The sequence below is a fragment of the Plectrocnemia conspersa genome, unplaced genomic scaffold (assembly GCF_051122295.1).
Source record: "Plectrocnemia conspersa isolate PC_06_02 unplaced genomic scaffold, ASM5112229v1 ptg000007l, whole genome shotgun sequence".
In the NCBI taxonomy this organism is placed as follows: Eukaryota; Metazoa; Arthropoda; class Insecta; order Trichoptera; family Polycentropodidae; genus Plectrocnemia; species Plectrocnemia conspersa.
In genome coordinates, this window is record NW_028277171.1 from 2,732,922 (window position 1) to 2,749,989 (window position 17,068).

At 32.7% G+C, this 17,068-nt stretch overlaps 3 protein-coding genes across 6 annotated transcripts; all 3 read left to right on the top strand.

Annotated features, from left to right (window-relative positions):
• The first annotated feature begins 151 nt into the window (after positions 1 to 151).
• Rab5 (RAS oncogene family member Rab5) lies at positions 152 to 10,453 on the top strand. Of its 3 annotated transcripts, none has more exons than XM_088188765.1 (6): positions 152 to 448; positions 5,111 to 5,360; positions 5,440 to 5,512; positions 8,457 to 8,673; positions 8,747 to 8,871; positions 10,367 to 10,453. In XM_088188765.1, the coding sequence occupies exons 2-5, from the start codon at positions 5,113 to 5,115 to the stop codon at positions 8,854 to 8,856; spliced, it is 648 nt and encodes a 215-aa protein (XP_088044891.1). In that variant the 5' UTR covers positions 152 to 448; positions 5,111 to 5,112; the 3' UTR covers positions 8,857 to 8,871; positions 10,367 to 10,453. The 3 variants fall into 3 exon arrangements, with proteins under 3 accessions (XP_088044891.1, XP_088044893.1, XP_088044892.1); XM_088188767.1 differs by having other exon boundaries at positions 152 to 259; XM_088188766.1 differs by having other exon boundaries at positions 152 to 237.
• Positions 10,454 to 14,710: 4,257 nt separating this feature from the next.
• LOC148233674 (anaphase-promoting complex subunit 13) lies at positions 14,711 to 16,021 on the top strand. 2 transcript variants are annotated; one of them, XM_088188718.1, is made up of 3 exons: positions 14,711 to 14,820; positions 15,038 to 15,274; positions 15,361 to 16,021. In XM_088188718.1, the coding sequence occupies exon 2, from the start codon at positions 15,045 to 15,047 to the stop codon at positions 15,270 to 15,272; it is 228 nt and encodes a 75-aa protein (XP_088044844.1). In that variant the 5' UTR covers positions 14,711 to 14,820; positions 15,038 to 15,044; the 3' UTR covers positions 15,273 to 15,274; positions 15,361 to 16,021. The 2 variants fall into 2 exon arrangements, with proteins under 2 accessions (XP_088044844.1, XP_088044845.1); XM_088188719.1 differs by lacking the exon at positions 14,711 to 14,820 and adding an exon at positions 14,821 to 14,958.
• Positions 14,827 to 16,021, top strand: LOC148233675 (rRNA-processing protein UTP23 homolog). Its single transcript, XM_088188717.1, has 2 exons — positions 14,827 to 14,958; positions 15,361 to 16,021. The coding sequence occupies exons 1-2, from the start codon at positions 14,839 to 14,841 to the stop codon at positions 15,979 to 15,981; spliced, it is 741 nt and encodes a 246-aa protein (XP_088044843.1). The 5' UTR covers positions 14,827 to 14,838; the 3' UTR covers positions 15,982 to 16,021.
• Positions 16,022 to 17,068: the final 1,047 nt, after the last annotated feature.

Here is a 17,068-nt window from a genome sequence, read left to right on the forward strand (position 1 = left end):
GTGTGGCAGAAGGTTTATTATAATTTACATATTTTAAGTTTTATGACTTGAAAAAAATGTTGTTTTTCATATTCGCATATTTTTTAATTTTTTATTTATTGTAAAAAGTTTTAGTATTTTAGTTTCGTTGGTCGAATTTTGTTTGAATTTTGGCCTAAACAGATTTGGACGCCGTCGGGTTGGCAGCGCGGGTGTCGTTCGTCTCCGAATCGGCAGCGTCGCAGCGGAGCGCACCGAGTGAGTCTTCGCCGTCGTTTCGGTTCGTTCGTTCGAGTCGTCGTCGTTTCGGGGGTCCGGGGGCGCGGGCTTCGAGCTTCGGGCTTCGGGCGCAGCTGCTGTTGGCAGAACTGCTTCGCCTTCGGGTCCGAGTGTCCGTTCGCTGAACGACAGTGCGGGGGCGTTTGTCGGGCGGCGGCGCCAGCGGCATCCGAGTCGGTCTCCGCCCCGAGTGAGTGTCCCCCTCCGTCCCGCGCCATCCCTCGCCGACGGCCCTTCGACGCCGGGCCGCGAGTGGTGATGTGGCGCGTCCGCGACGCACGAGCGCGCCCCGCCTTCCGGCCACCCCGTTCCTCCGCTCCCCCGCTCCCCGCTGCCCGCGATCGCCCCCTTTGCTCGTCGGTTGCACAATTGTAGAAATATTGGAGCCCATTTACGCACTTCAACTTCCGGTCGTCGAAGACGATTTTGCGACCAAAACCATAGACAATGCGTTTCAAAATAATAAAAACAAAGAGGGGAGTTATCATTTTACCGTGACTCATTTCCTCGATAACAGGTTTGCGCTTCGAAAACTTGTATCGAAAATCTAGTCAGTGTTGTGTTCGATTCCTATCGGAATTTAATCAAGGTCACATGGTTGAACTTGACACCCCTCCCCCCTCCCCCCCATAAAACTAAAACCCCTTTAATGCTTTTCAACTTATTTTCCAAAAATTATCTCTTATTGGTACCTTTCAAAACCGCTATTGCATTTTACATATTGTTCATCAACCACTAGTTTCTACAGATAGTCCATTTCACCATTTCGCCATGTACATCTTACAGGTTAAAAGGGCCAAGCTGGTGTGAACGAAAGGGTTCCAATTTTCATACTAAATAAAATAAAATATTTTACATCCCTTTTTTGATAACGAACTGCAAAAATTAAAGCTTATTTTGAATGTTATTATTATTTTCCTTGAATAGAGATTGAAACGTCTTTCTGTACTCGCATCGATTTCCGAGATCGTAAAGTAGCGCTACTTTTTTGTGCTATTTAACAGGGAATTGGTGTTGTGTGCGAAATTTCCGTCATTTTGGATTATTAACAATTCATTAAAGATACAATTATGTATTATGAATCGTTATTTCTATGTCTATATAATATGTGCGTTTAAATATATACTTTGTTCTATAAAACGAATTCTTTATGCATTTATGTAAGGTAAATCTTTGAAAGCGGATTCGATGCAAAGAGTTATTTATGGGGTGTTAACTATTCTGGCTGATTATCTATCCATCAGTAATGCAGAAACAATTCGTTTTATGGAGAAGAAAATGATAACGGTTTTTTGAACAACTTTTGAAAAATATTTCAGATGTTAAATGATGGGAGTGAGTGAGAGGTAAGGGCGTGCGTTACATATATTCCACACGTTTTCATCTCTCTCACTCTCGTCACTTAACACGCAAGCGAGTGAAAGAGAATGTATCTCACCGTACACATCTCGTTATGCTCGCGCAATGCTCGCTTGCACCTAATCTGTCTCAGTAATGAATTTTTCTGTGTGACAAAACCATAAATTATATAATAAATTTAATTTGACGCTCATCTGTTCTGACCCATCGACAGGGTTTAACCCTTTGAGTGGTATCGGTGTACGTACAGTGGTCCCCCAAATATTTACATATAAAATTGAAGAAACAAAAAACATATTTATATAATATTTTTTTTTAATTTGCTCTAATTTCAATGATTTTCATAGAAAATAATATTAATAAATTAAAGAGTACAAAATAAATAAATCAAAATCACTGATTTTTTTTTATAATTTACTATAAATGCAATATAAAATAATAATAAATAAGAGTGTAAATTTACTCGCTACTCAACAAAGAGTTAATATTCTCTTCAAATTTTTTGTAATTATTTTAGATTTAAATTAATTTCTTTTCAATTTTGCTTTCGATTAACTAATTTTTTCTTTTAACTTTGCGTTGTTAAAACTGCCCATTGACATGCAGTAGGCTGCGAAAAAACGATTAAACGCTAACTAAAAAAAATTAATTTGACTGAACAAAACTGAATTTGATTATACCGAAAACATGCAATTGCTAAATAACTGTCAAATTCGATACGAGAAAGCTTTGAATATTTACCAATTTTAGATACTTTACAATTAATTTCTCTTAATAAAGAGTATTTAGATTATTCCACATTAACTCAGAGTAGCAGCGAATACGATTACTTATATTGCGTATGACATATCTGGAATTATGTAAAAAACTAATTGAAATAAAATCACAGTGAGTGATAACCGTATTAGTATTACGATAATTTCAGAGCGATGAGAATGACTTGTATAAAATTGAGAATTATTAGGAATAAGTTACGATTAGTTCTGCGAAAACAGGAAGAATTAAATAAAATTCTACAAATACAAAATAATATTTGATAACATAATATCCGTATTAATTAAACGAGACTAGATTGACTTCCTCTATATTTAATCAGTTATGACTGATTTTTCTAATTCTAAATCATCGTTTTAATTGGATTGTTCGTTTTTCCCCATGTTCTTTTTGTCTTGATCTATGCATTTTCCTATGTATTTTAATTTTATTCTCTGTAGATACAATTTTTACATTGTGAGAATTGTGTGTTAATTTTCCTGACCTTTAAATTGTAAATCTGTTTCTTTGTATCGAACGAGCAGTATCATACGCGCTAAAAATTCTTTCAGGGACAGTGGTAAAATGCTAATCGCTACTTTACCTAATCACAGCTTTAATCATTAGCAAAAACCTTTCCATCTTGCTGATTTAATTTTCTGTAGCTCGGTATTAAATGTACGTAATGAATTTCCATAACATCATCTTATTGTTGAGTGGGCGTATTTGGTAATCGCTTCGAAAAATGATCATAAAATTTCCATTAAATCGAAATACATACACATTCAGGATTTTTTCTCGAGTTCCTCTTTCAAAACAGTACAAAATTTGGTCACTGCTGCCAATTTTAAAGCACTTTTTTTAGTGATGAAATGTGCTTGTAATTATGAATCACTAACTCGATTTATAAAAAGTAATATAAAATAAAAATCGTTCAAATCAAACGTTAATTTTTTTCAAGAACTACTTAGCAAATTATACTTTTATTTAAACCAACTTAAATCATACATTGAATATTGCTAATTGATTGACGAAATTCTGGAATATATTCTAGCTTTGAGTTTTTCAAGAATGCTTCAACATGATTTTGACACTTCTGAGAGATTCTAGAATATTCCACAGGTTTCGAAAATAATCTGGTATGTTATAAACTTATCTAAAGATGTTTTATAGCTAAGAAAAATAAAAAAATATATTGAAAAATAATTTATGAAGAATATTTCCGGCTCTCGTCACTTATTCCCTTTCCGTAAAATATTAACATTTTGCATTTCCTTCTGATTAAAATTATGTTCTTTTAGAAACTTATTTACGAAACAATATGCTAATTATTGCTAACTGTGCTTATTTGTTTATCTTCTAGATTAGATCATTATTGATATCTTTCTGCAAGCTTCTCTGTATCTTGGTTTCTGTGTTGCTACTGGAAATTTCCTTCCATTCGCAGTTAAAATAACTTTGCACTTTTAATTCGTTCTCTATGTTTGCATATCAATCCATGAATGTAATTTATATTACAAACCTAATACAATATTGGTCGTATTTCTTGAATTTATGATAGATTTACTCTTTCATTTCACATATTTACCAACTGCTCTCTTTGTGATAGATTTTTGTAAACCATAATGGAAGGAGAGCCTATTTTTTTTATAAACTAATTATAAGTAATTATCACATTAATTTCGTTCGCTCAAATACATTATGTCAGAACTAAAGAATTATTTATCGCTATTTTACTTGACAAAAGTTTTTTCACATGAGTCAAATGATAGTCACTTAATTTGATAATTACTATATGAGAGGAAACCGACAAGTATCGTTTAATATCGATTTGATTACAAAATATTGATAGGGGGTATAAATTTTAACAATTATCTCATCTTTAAGTATAGATTACAATTTACATTTAAAATTAGAAATCAAATTATGTGCATACGGGCAAGGGGAAAATATCTCCATTCGATTAAATAACGAGAAAAGTAAACCAAGGCCAAAAATGGTCATTGTCTACTGATAAAAAACTATTAATTAGAACAATGAGAGCTTGTTCAGATATATTTATACTCGCTATATACAATACTTAAATTATCAAGATGTTAATAATAGTAATAATAAAAATTGCATATTCCTTGCTAAAAAAACAATTTTGTGAAGGTCAAGTCCAATAAAGGAATTTGACCATCACATTTTTTTAATTAAAAAATGTATTTATAATTTTTAGAAAACTTCTTTGTCTTGGGTGTTAATAAGTTCCATATAAAATGGAAGATTAAAACAGTATGACTTGTTATCCAATAATGATAATGACACAAATATTTATAAAACTGAATGGCTTGTTTAAAAGTTACTGCCTAATTACCATTTTGAATTGTTTTTTAATTTACCAACATAGATTTAATTTCTTTAAAATTGTTCCTTGCGGTTTTATGAATTCGATAAAATAACATTATCATAATATGATAATTCCGTAGATATAAAATAATGTTTCAACTTATCAATCATTCCTATATATTTGTTTATTTTTTATCTAATAAATGTACGAGTTTATGGAAGCATATCGTTCACTGTATGCATAACGCTTGTTAAAATATGACACTCATCAAAGTATTGTTTGCTGTTTAGCTACGTTTGCCGACAGATTATTGTTAATCAAATTAATGTTTACGCATTGGGCAATTGTGCCGCTACTCTGGAGAATTATCCGTTGCGTAATCGGCTAACGTTCTCTGTTCTCTTTCAGTCATGGCCAACAAGAGCAGTAGTGCCCAAAGGCCCAACGGTGCTCCGCAGAACAAAATTTGCCAATTCAAATTGGTGCTGCTGGGCGAGTCGGCCGTCGGCAAGTCGTCACTGGTGCTGAGGTTCGTCAAGGGACAGTTCCACGAGTACCAAGAGAGCACCATCGGCGCCGCTTTCCTCACCCAGACCGTATGCTTGGACGACTCGACCAATGTCAAGTTTGAAATTTGGGACACCGCCGGTCAGGAGAGGTGAAATTGTTTACGTCCGCGTATAATCCGTCTTGACATTTACGAACGACACTCATCTGGCTTCCGCCCTCTCTTTCAGATATCACAGTTTGGCGCCCATGTATTACAGAGGCGCTCAGGCAGCTATCGTAGTGTACGACATTACAAATCAGGTGCGTCTCAAAGGTCAAGTATGACGAATGTTAAGTATGAAAAGGGGCATGATTGCCTTATAAATGAATGACAACTAGAGTATGTAAATATTTAAATCTCGCAAAGAGTCCTGGATGTGCATCGTTATTTATATTTTTCATATAGGTGAATGTCATATAAGAAACGTTAAATTAGTTATAGAAATAAAATAATAATTTAATTTTATGTCAAGAGTATATTTATATATAATATCGTACTGTCTGATTTTATAAATTACAATATTATTATTCTCAGTCATTTTCAACAGTCATTTCAACTTCATACAATAAAATTAAACTGTATATTTACCGTAACATATTTATTTAGTACTCTGGCCAAGGATGTTATTAAAATTATATTAACTAAAATAATTGAAAAATTGATACCCCAAATTCCAAGGGCTCAGAACTCAGGTCAAAAAATTTTGCTTAAGGCAGTGCTTACAGATTTTTTTCTATGAATATATTTCACATATTCGTAATAATTAAATCATCTATCATAATCTGGTGAATCGCGTATCAAGAAAATAAAAATGTATTTAAATATTTTTTAACACTACGGTCAATATATGCAGTGATAGTCACATGGCACCCAACCATGCAATTTAGACATTTTGTTTGATATTTGCACAATGTAACAGACAAACAGATTTCTTTCAACTACTAAAAAAATACAATAAATAACACACACTAACCTCCAATCGAGATACCCACTCTTAAAAACGTATTATATTATTATATATATATATATATATATATATATATATATATATATATATATATATATATATATATATATATTTTAACACTAATGAAATTTTAAATTTAATATTTATGTTTGTGTCTCACTGTGTTTCTAAAATATGGAGCTTTCATTCTAGGATTGGTATTTTTTCAAACTATTGCTATAATTAATAGTAAAGCTGACAATTTTTTTAATTCCGGGACTATAAATGACAACCTAAGTTACTGGGATTTTTCTTCTGATATCGGTTTCTTTCCTTTGATATTGTCTGGAACGAATCATCACAAATGAACTGGCACACCTTCGAAATTGTTTAAACTTCCTGGAGGGTCATATTCTGATCAATCCAATATCGCATCGGGGATATCTTCTTCTGAAAATTTTTTGAAGACAAGTGCATGACATGCGGTCTTTCACTTATGTGCACTTCTGACCTAAAACTTTCTTTAGAATCACTGTGTTTCATCTATTTCGGATTCTCTCGACCTGCAGGAGGATCTCAATTCTTTATGGATGTGGACTTGCTATAACCGATTGCCTTTCAGTGTAAAGAAATGTCACAATTTTATTTTCAAGGTCGTCGATGCTGGCGAAATATGCCTACCATCTTGGCGGATATATTCTAAACATGTCTTCCTTTACTAAGAATCTAGTGTAACTTTCGAAAAACACAGGAAATTCAGCCTGCACACTGCAGAGACACAGTAGATCATTAAAGATGCTCGGATTTATCATAAGAAATGCGCGCTACTTCAGGAATACTTTAGTATTGCGCACTCTTTATGATGCTTAGCTCGCAGCATACTAGAAACTAGTTCTATTAAACGGATTTCAGCCGTAATGAATTGAAGCTGGAAAAAATAGAGTGTAAACTCCTTCGATATTTATACTTGTCGGAATACGGTTATTATCCGGTCTTGTTTCCCAGTGATTTTATTCTGGGAACGCTGGGATACGTTTCTTTGTCAACTTGCAGAAGTATTTATATAATTAAACACTTCTGGAAATTGCTCAAAGGCATCGTAGACAACCCTTCGGTGCTTGGAGCAGCTCCAAATGTAGGCTCCCCGGAAGGTGGTTATAGTTCTCGGTCGCGTCCACTGTTCTTACATGTAAAGTCTAGAACTGGAGCACTTGCCAACTCTTCTCTGGCAAAGGCCGTTCGTTTGCTCAATACTGTGAATAGAGATATTGACATTTTCATAATTGTATGTCTTTGATTATGCGAGTGCCAGGGGAGTTAAATAATAGAAAGTCAGGGGAGTCAAACGCAACAGTTTTTTGAGTTAAATAATAAAAAGTAAATATAAATTATCAAACTTTTTACAGTATGTTTTATTTTAGGATATTAATAAAAACCTATTAATTGTATTAAAAACAAACAATACTGGTAGAAATGAAAAAAGTTAAACATCTTAAATCGTGTAATTATGCATTTAATTACTGTCAGTGTCATCTAATATCACGTTCCATCGAGACCTTTTTAATACCTTAATTTCATCATCACTTTTATTACTAACAGGATCAGTAGCGTGCCGTCCATAGATGCGGTAGATTCAAAACGCCACCAGCATGAACGGTTGATAGCGAGCGACTCAGCCGATCATGTGATCGTGTTTATATTCGCTCGTGTTTATAGTGATTCGCCTGTCACAGAATATGTTTAGCGAAGACAAGGGAGAAACAGTATATAATAGGAGGGACTGCCGCATACGCTATAGGGGGGAACGCTATAAGAGGGTTTACTGTATTATGGAAAACTTGAAAATATAATTTTACTAGCACCTGCTAAATAAATTATATTTTCACTGGTAAAAATATATATATTTACCGGTGAAAATGTATTCCGATATGATTTTATATGTTATTACATATAAAATATTTGTTGATTTTCTAATTTTTAATTATGCATTTTAATAACACTAATACAATTGTGTGAATTATACGCTGATTTTAACATTGGTGTATCTTCCCAATAATATTAGCAATTTTATTTTTGATCGTTTTTCATGATTCGTTTGACAAAAATTACATTTTAAGCCAAGTTTTTAGGCTCTACATTATAATTGAAGTCGAACTTTGATTCAGAATTTAAATTAAATCGTATAAAATTCCATTTTAATAGTCGTCAATATAATCACTTTAAAATACAGAATTAATTATTTTTCTATATTTTTTAAGGATACGTTCGGTCGAGCTAAAACTTGGGTAAAAGAGCTGCAACGCCAAGCTTCGCCGACAATCGTCATAGCTTTAACGGGCAACAAAGCCGATCAGGCGAACAAGAGAATGGTAGAATACGAGGAGGCGCAAGCGTACGCCGAGGAAAACGGTTTATTATTCAAAGAGACCAGTGCAAAAACGGCTTTGAACGTCAACGAAATATTTCTAGACATCGGTGAGTCATTTAAAATCATGTTACACGTTGTTGCAAAACGAGTATGCTTATTCATCTTCGATTTTGTTTACAGCCAAGAAATTACCCAAATATGACCAGGCCAGTGCAACTGGTGCGAGCGGTCAAGGTCGACGACTGGGCGGAGAAGAAGCTCCTAAACAAGCAGGAAACTGCTGCAAGTGATACAGCCAACAATTGGTATGCTTGATTGTTATTTGATCTATTTCTGTACAGCTATGTAAATAAAGACTATGCAATAAACCCTTTCTGTATTGGTCCTTAATTATCGTATTTTGTACATAAAATATCCACACAAACTTGATTTTAGTATAAGATAAAGATAAAATAACCCGATTTATATGTAAAAATTACATTATAAGGTAGGCAAATACATACTGTTTTACGCCATCTTGGCCGTACTGTTGTTTTATTAACAATATCATTTTCCCTCGTTCATATACCATTCTTCAAGTAAAAAAAACTTGAAAGAAGCTCTAAAAAATATTTTAGAATTTCAAATATATTATCAGCTTCTAAATAAAAAATAGGTTTATATTTATCTCGATGCAAATTACTGCGTTATTTATTTTAAGTAACTTATCAAATGATCAATAGATGAAATGAAATAACTTTTGAAGTAAAATAATGTAACAGTTTTTTAAATGTAGAACTATGTATAAATTAATTTATATATTTTTTTATTATAATATTGTCGATTGAGTTTTTGAAAAATTTCAGTAAAAATTTTGAACTTAATTTTGGATCATATTTAATGGTCTTTTAAGGAAGCTTGGACGAATAGAAGACACATCTGATTGTATTAGTTTAACCATACCTCCATAATCACTACTTTAGCAAAAGCTAGTTAAAATTAACACCATGTTTGGAAGATGTCCAATACTTACAATAAATAATTTTAAGTTTATTCGTTGCGGGGCGTTTGATGTATTTTAAACGAATTTCGTAGCTTGTGTAGAATGTAGGTGGCTTTCAAATATTGACATGTCTATTTTACAATTCAGGGCTTTGCCGTTTTCTAATGCCTGTTTGACAAATCTTTTGATTTTATGATTTCTAAATGAAATTAACTAAAATCAGTGGGCTAGTAAAAATAGCACAATTAAAATTATAAAAAATAATTTTTATTGTATGTGATTTTTTTTACTGTTATTTGTTTTGCATTACTTGGGTGAGATTATGTTTTATGGCATGTTTATTGCCACAAAGATTAAATTATCTGATTTATATGTTGTCAGTTTTGGATTGAAATTTTCAAACTACAAAAAATAAATTGATTTAAAAAATTTAGAATTATAATGTATATCCCAAAATTAGTTTAAAGTGCCCTACATATCAAATTCTATATCTTGTATCGTAAACAAAACATTATGACAGTTTTAGTGCGTGTTTATCAAAGCTAGTATTTAAAAACAATAAAAGTAGAAAATTTTCAAAAATAAAATGTACAAAAACATTTTACGATGTTGCTATCTTTATTTTGAATATATGACTAATTAATCCTTTTATGACTTACAGTTATAAATATTAGGAGTATAATTTTATATCTTTAATTGTGGTTAAGTTTTTTTGCTGTGTAAGCTTATAAAAATGTTAAAGAAATTTACTGTAGTGACTCAGCGTAGCGAATCATGAACCCGATGACTCAGATTAATAGTTTTGTTTGTGTTTTCAGGTTAGAGAACTAAGTTATGGCATACATAGCATAAGACTGGCTTACCATCAAGCGATGGCAGGTTGAGGTATCATTGAAATCGCTCCAATGAAGAACTATAAATAAATAAAAGAAATAATACACATACCACTGACATACTTAAACACAATCGTACACTTTCTCATCCAATCAATAATGCATGTATATATTAAATATATATAGTGGAAGAAAATGATCAAAAATGCTTATTTTTTTTATTTAGTTGTGTTGGTCTTACTCATGTTTTTTTTAAATAAATATATATATATTTTAGCGGCTATTATCACTTTCCTAGTTTAATATAAAACGAGATGTTCTTATTGTGATACTTTCATTGATAAGGAAGTATTGATTAGTTGTGTTAATAAATATCCGAAGGTGTATTAATTGCATTCCAAAGTATGCATATATACTGCTTTGTACGAGCAATAACAATTTTATATCCGATTTGAATCGGAAAAGATTCAAAATATAAAAAATAAAAAAAATTATATGTATATTATATTAAAAAAGGTGTGGATGTTGTATTTTTTTTTGTTAGAAGTGCAAATTTACTTGGTTATTTCAAATTTACAGTATGTTTGAATATACATATATGCATGTATTAATTATTATACAAAGTATATCTACAGCAAGTCATTTTTAAGTGTGCAATAATACAATTTGAAAACATATTAATATGCATTTTACAAAAGATGTGCCTTTTATTTTTTGGTTTTGTTGGATCGACTTTTATCGGCATTTAAATAATGCAAACGGCGTTTATATACATCCCCCTTAATTTATCGTACCTTCGTCTTCTCTTAATATACATACCTAATGGACATAGTGTATTTTGTAAATATTTTTGATCATTTCAAATATATATTTACCTTAATATGGAATTTTCAATTATGACTATATATTATAGTGTTTATTTAATCAATTATACATATGTATATGTATATATATTTACGTACATTCATACATGTCCTTGTATATATATTAATAAAATATATGTACAACCACACGTGAGTGTATGTGTTATTAATTTATATGGATGCTTTATTATTAATTATAATATATATGTTTACACTTATTTTTTCCATTCATTTAAGAAAGCCTACGTGTTTATAGTGACACATGTATTTTATAAATATATATATATATATATGAATGTATACAAATAGTTTTATTATCTTTGTCTATGTTCAATAAGTAGTTAAATGTACTCTGGTACATTCCAAAGTTTTACGCACTCTTATCGCTTTTTTAAAAATAATTGCAATACTCCGATGAGACTGTGATATTTGCTTGTTTTTTTGTAAAATGTTAGTGCGTCATATGAATTTTTAGACCCTGCAAGTTAGTCTTATTATTTTAAATGCTATATCTTTTAAAGATCTTTATATATTATGGCGGTTTGGAATGTACCGAAGTCATATCATAGCGTATTGTTTTAAAACATTTTTTTTGTATACACAAAATATACAAAATATAGTTGAATTTCTTGGGTTCTGTGGACAAAATTTGATTTTATATAACCTTTATGCGAATGCGATATTAGACGATTTAGGCGATTTTGAGATTATGTCAGATTTGCGCGTTCCGATCGCAAAAGCCCCCTTTACATACTTGTTATGAATGATCATAGTCAAAAAATAAAATAAAATTAGAAATTATTATAATAACCAAAAAATATTTTTTTAATTTATCGTCCAGCGGCGGCGAATATATTTGTAACGATTTCTAAATTTGGCCCTGTTTGTTTGTTAACACCAAAAATAAATTGTAAAACGGATATACAAACTTTTTTATTTACATATTCCTTTTGCTCATTATTGTGTATTAGGATTGTTCAACGTCACAAAACAGTTTACAAGTTGTCTCTCGTTATTATAAATGAATTTTAGCTTTCGAACTCGTATGTAATTTGGAATTCGTTAAAATGATAATTATTTTCATAGCAATAATTTTAAAAATAAATATCCGTTCAAGATCGTACGTTACCGATGACGAGAGATGACTATAATTATATAAAGATATACCATAAACCGATCTATTGTTAAATTATATCCGAAGATCAGGCAATTGTGTACTATCGTGTTAATATTTAATGTATCATCAAATATGATTATCAATGTTGAACATTTGGAACGTTTTGCTTTCTCATTTTAAATAATTTTGTATGAAAAGTGTATATTCTTATTGATTAAATTATAAATATATGAAAACTAAAATTGTGCTTTTTTTTGTATTGGTTGAGTATTAATAAATTGAACAAGACTTGTGGAGAATCGTAACCTCATCATTTTGAATAATATGTTGTATGTGGGTCTAAGAACCTTTGTTTTTTTAAGTCTGCGTTAACAGCCGGTCCCGGAATCTTACATGTGAAAATTTTTTTAATATGAGCATGTGTACAACAAAAATATTTTTGATAAAAGGATCACCCACCAGCTGTAAGAACCCCAGCGAAATCTGTTACATCGTTGCATCCTATGCCATTTATTGGTGAACGAGCGTTCCCACTGCGACAGCGCCGACACGATTTTATTGCTTTTGACGTAAATTTTTGACTTCTGAGAAGTGATAATTGTTTTTGCGTCCTCCTATTGGTCAAAATTCGGTTTATATATGCACTATTCAATTCTCACTCATTGTAATTTGTAATGTAGCGATCACACAGATGAGTCCACGTTTGCAAGGGCCATTGTCTCATTGTTAATGATTGTGACCAAAAACGATCATTCGTTAACAATGAGACAAATAACATAATGGCGCAAAAAAGAAAAAGGATTTGAGAACTGCACAACACGAGTCGATAAGAAAAGTCCCTTTGAGACGATATCATAAATCACCGTTTCCGAAAAATGCGAAGAACCTTGGACGAGCAAAGCGACGCTTTCTAAAAGGCATGGACGATTTCGCCGTTCTACGAAGTGACTGCAGCGATTGGCTGGAAGATCGCTGCACATGTGTGAGTGGCCAGCAAGCTTGTAACCTGTATAGGATATAAGCCCGGACTCTGATGTGGAGAGCACAGACAGTCCGAGACAGCCAGACGATCTGAGACAGTGAGGAAACCACCAGCAGCTACTCAGAGAAACCAGCAGCTACCCGAAGGGACCAGCAGACGCGCCCTCACCGACAGACCTAAAGATCACTCCTAAGCGACCAGCCGCACGAAGAACTACCTCTTGACACTCGCCACACGAAGCCACAATAGCCCTGAGGATCATTCACGGGCATCACCACCTGCATCAACTTCACCATCGTTTGGAGAAACGCCTCGCCGATAATCCTCCGTCGCTCATGTAAACGAATGAAATCGAAATATTAAAAAAAACGACCACTGACTGTCCAACTTTTGCCCTTCTTCCCTCTCCTTGGAAAAAGTTAAAATGACGTCCCTGATAAACAAAAGTAAAAGTAAAAGAAAAATCTCATATTAAATTTATTTTATCGTAATTGCAAAAGGTGACTTTCGACAAAATATCTGATGAGTCGTAAAAATCAACCGACTCCGACTTCTTTTTATAATTTTCTTAAATATGTTGAGTGCACTAAAGAGCGCTCATTTTTTTTGCTTAATATAATCAAATTTGATTTGAGAGCTTCCGTAAACGCTGACATCAGAAGTGTGAGGGGCGCATTTATACGAGGGTAGTCTGAAAAGTTTCAAGCCTCAACATGACTCATCAAAAATATTTTGGTAACATTATTTTGCATTCGTTGAAAGATACTTTTGAAAATTTCTGCCATGCTAGACGTTCAGTTGTAGTTTAACAGTCGTTTGTGTTAGTCAATGTTAGTGTCTCTGTAAGAATAGAAAATATCGAGTATTGAGCCGTCATTAAATTCTGGAATTTGAAAGACAATACGTATACGCAAGATGGACGCTGTTTACGAGGACTCTGCACTATCATTTGCCATAGTGAAATTTTGGACAGCTGAATTTAAATATGGTCGTGCTAGCTTGGTTGATGATGAACGTTCAGGACGGCCAAAAGCCGCAACCACTCCCGAAACAAATCATAATCCCGTCGCCAAACACTTTTTAAAATCGCATGCATATAAAGTGCTAATGCACGAGTTTCTAGAAACCAGCGCATGACTGTAAACACAGTAATTAAACTAATTAACATACATACAAAACGACATTTTTCAATAGCTGTTTTAACTGCAAACTCCTGCCGTTGATTTGATGTATTTTTAATTTCAGTTTAATGTTTCATTACTAACTTAGTAGTTGTTGATTGTTGACCACGTTGTAATGTCTGTCTAAAATAATGTTGTTTATTAAAATTATTTTGTAGGTTTATCTAACGTTAATTGAAGTAACGAGCTCGTTACTTCGGGAATTGTCACTCGCAATTTGCTTAGTTCGTTCGACTGTCAGCACATCACTATCGTAACGTGCGTTTGTTTGATCCGTCACTGTCGTCTGACGTTCGGTTCGTATTTGGCCTAAAATGAAAATAACGCGCTATAAAAAGGTGCAGAGACATCTAAACTTTTACAACGTATTCTTTAAATTTCGTCAACCTTACCAGGTGCTCATAGACGGCACGTTTTGTTTCGCCGCTAGAAAGGTTAGAAACATTCTCTACATCTTTTCTGGCGCGTCTTGTATCGATTCGATTTCCTCATATCGTCGACTTGGTATTTTAGTATAAATATGGATAGCATGCCGATACGTAACGGTCGCTTGATGGACATCGTGGACGATGTTTGGCGCGAAGATAAGTTACCGTACGACGACATCGTCGTACCGGTCGAGGAGTTACCCGACCCGGAAGCCGACAGCGCCGATTCGCATCTGACTCTGAAAGAACAGAGTCAAAAATGGCAGGACATAGCTCCCAACTATCTAGCCGAACAAGCGTCGTTCGGTCAAAATTCTTAATTGTAATAATCGATATAAGACGTGTCTATTAACAATAAATATAACTCCCTAATAACGCTTGTTTTATTATATATTTTTTTTATTCAAGGAACAAATAAACATAAAAGATCAACTACCCAAATACTTGGCGACTGAAATCAAATTATTAACGACAAAATGCATCATTTTAGAAACGGAAAAGATAGCCAAGAAGGCAATGGGGGCGTTTGCGATCTTGAAACAGTTCGGGATTCATCAATGCGGGCATCAGACCGCTTTAACCGGAGCTGATTGCATCCTGTCGATGATAGGAAAGAAAAACGAGGCCCATTATATAGTGGCGACTCAAGATAGAGCTCTTCAAGATCAAATGAGAGCGATCCCAGGAGTGCCTTTGATGTATTTACATAAAAAATCTCCAACTTTGGAGAGACCTTCTGATGTTAGCGCTGAAATTTCTGAAGTTAAAAAAGCGAACTGCACAATGACAGATAATCAAATATCGACGATCAAGAGTCTAAAACAAATATCCGGATTGCCGACTGAAGACGATGTAAAAATGAAGAAGAGAAAGAAAAAGAAAGGACCTAATCCACTGTCGTGTTTGAAGAAAAAAAAGAAAGGAGCACAAGCCATTCAAAAGAACGAACAGAAGAAGAAGCCCAAGAAACGAGTCCGAGTGAAATTAGCTTCGCATATAAAACAAATTTTAAAAACTGAAAAATCATAATGATCTATACCATTTTTATTAAAATATAAAATTAACAAAACATATTTTATTTTACCTGATAAGTGCATTTGAAATACTGTAATTTTTCTATTATAAAAAAAAAAAAAAAGTTTATTTCTTAAATAGACATAGGTAAAATAGCATACAGATATATTAAATGCACAATACTGGTTCATAACCATTTACATTGTTTACAAATTGTTAAGTTATACAATAACATAAAAAGAATAATAAATTATACGAGAATATACTAAATTAAAGGAAAAATACATAAAACCTTTTACAAATTAAAAAAAAAAAAAAAAAAATTCCAAAAAAAAAAAAAAAAAAAAATTTTGGAAAAGAATGAAGCAGATGAGAAAAACAAATTATACAAAATACATAATATACAAAATAAAACACATACAAAGGTAAATAAACCTAGCCCTGTAGACCTGAAACTGATGACACTGTGATGAGCTTAACTGCATCAAAGCAATATGTGCTTAGGCATTTTATGTTTGTATTTAAATTTAAGTTTTGCTTTGTCGTAATCACCGATTCTTGAAATTAGTGGGTTTGCGTGGTCTCGCGAGATTTTTTTATAGTATTTTTCGGTTTGATAATAACAGTATTCTTTAATGGTAGGAATTAAATGTTTGGTGTGGAGTTTTTTAAGGTTAGTATAAAACGGTGTATTATAAATTATTTTTATGGCTTTATTTTGAATTACTTGAAGTTTATTAAAATTACTATTACTCGCGTTACTCCACACTGAACAAGCGTAAGTTAAAACAGGTCTGATTAATTGTCTATAGACTAGAATTTTATTTTTTATTGTAAGCGCACTTTTTCTATTAAATATTGATTTTAGAGCCGCAATGGCGCCGAGCCCTTTCGACCGGAGTTCAGTTATATGTTTATTGAATTTTAGTCTGGAGTCCAGGTGTATACCCAGATATTTAACGCTCGCTCTCCATTCAATGTTATGCCCTTGTTCACTTTTAATGGGTGCAGGCAAGGGTTGTCTACGTTTAGTGAATATTATTGCTTCTGTTTTGTCTTGATTAATTTTAATTCTCCATTTCATAAAATATTTTTTTAAGTT

Bases quoted from the DNA above. Each gene is read 5' to 3' on its own strand.
- LOC148233675 (XM_088188717.1), top strand. From the start codon at position 14,839: ATGAAAATAACGCGCTATAAAAAGGTGCAGAGACATCTAAACTTTTAC. The intron at 14,959-15,360 runs GTTAGAAACATT...TTTTTATTCAAG, and splicing joins TTTGTTTCGCCGCTAGAAAG to GAACAAATAAACATAAAAGA.
- LOC148233674 (XM_088188718.1), top strand. From the start codon at position 15,045: ATGGATAGCATGCCGATACGTAACGGTCGCTTGATGGACATCGTGGAC.
- Rab5 (XM_088188765.1), top strand. From the start codon at position 5,113: ATGGCCAACAAGAGCAGTAGTGCCCAAAGGCCCAACGGTGCTCCGCAG. The intron at 5,361-5,439 runs GTGAAATTGTTT...CCTCTCTTTCAG, and splicing joins GACACCGCCGGTCAGGAGAG to ATATCACAGTTTGGCGCCCA. The intron at 5,513-8,456 runs GTGCGTCTCAAA...ATATTTTTTAAG, and splicing joins TGTACGACATTACAAATCAG to GATACGTTCGGTCGAGCTAA.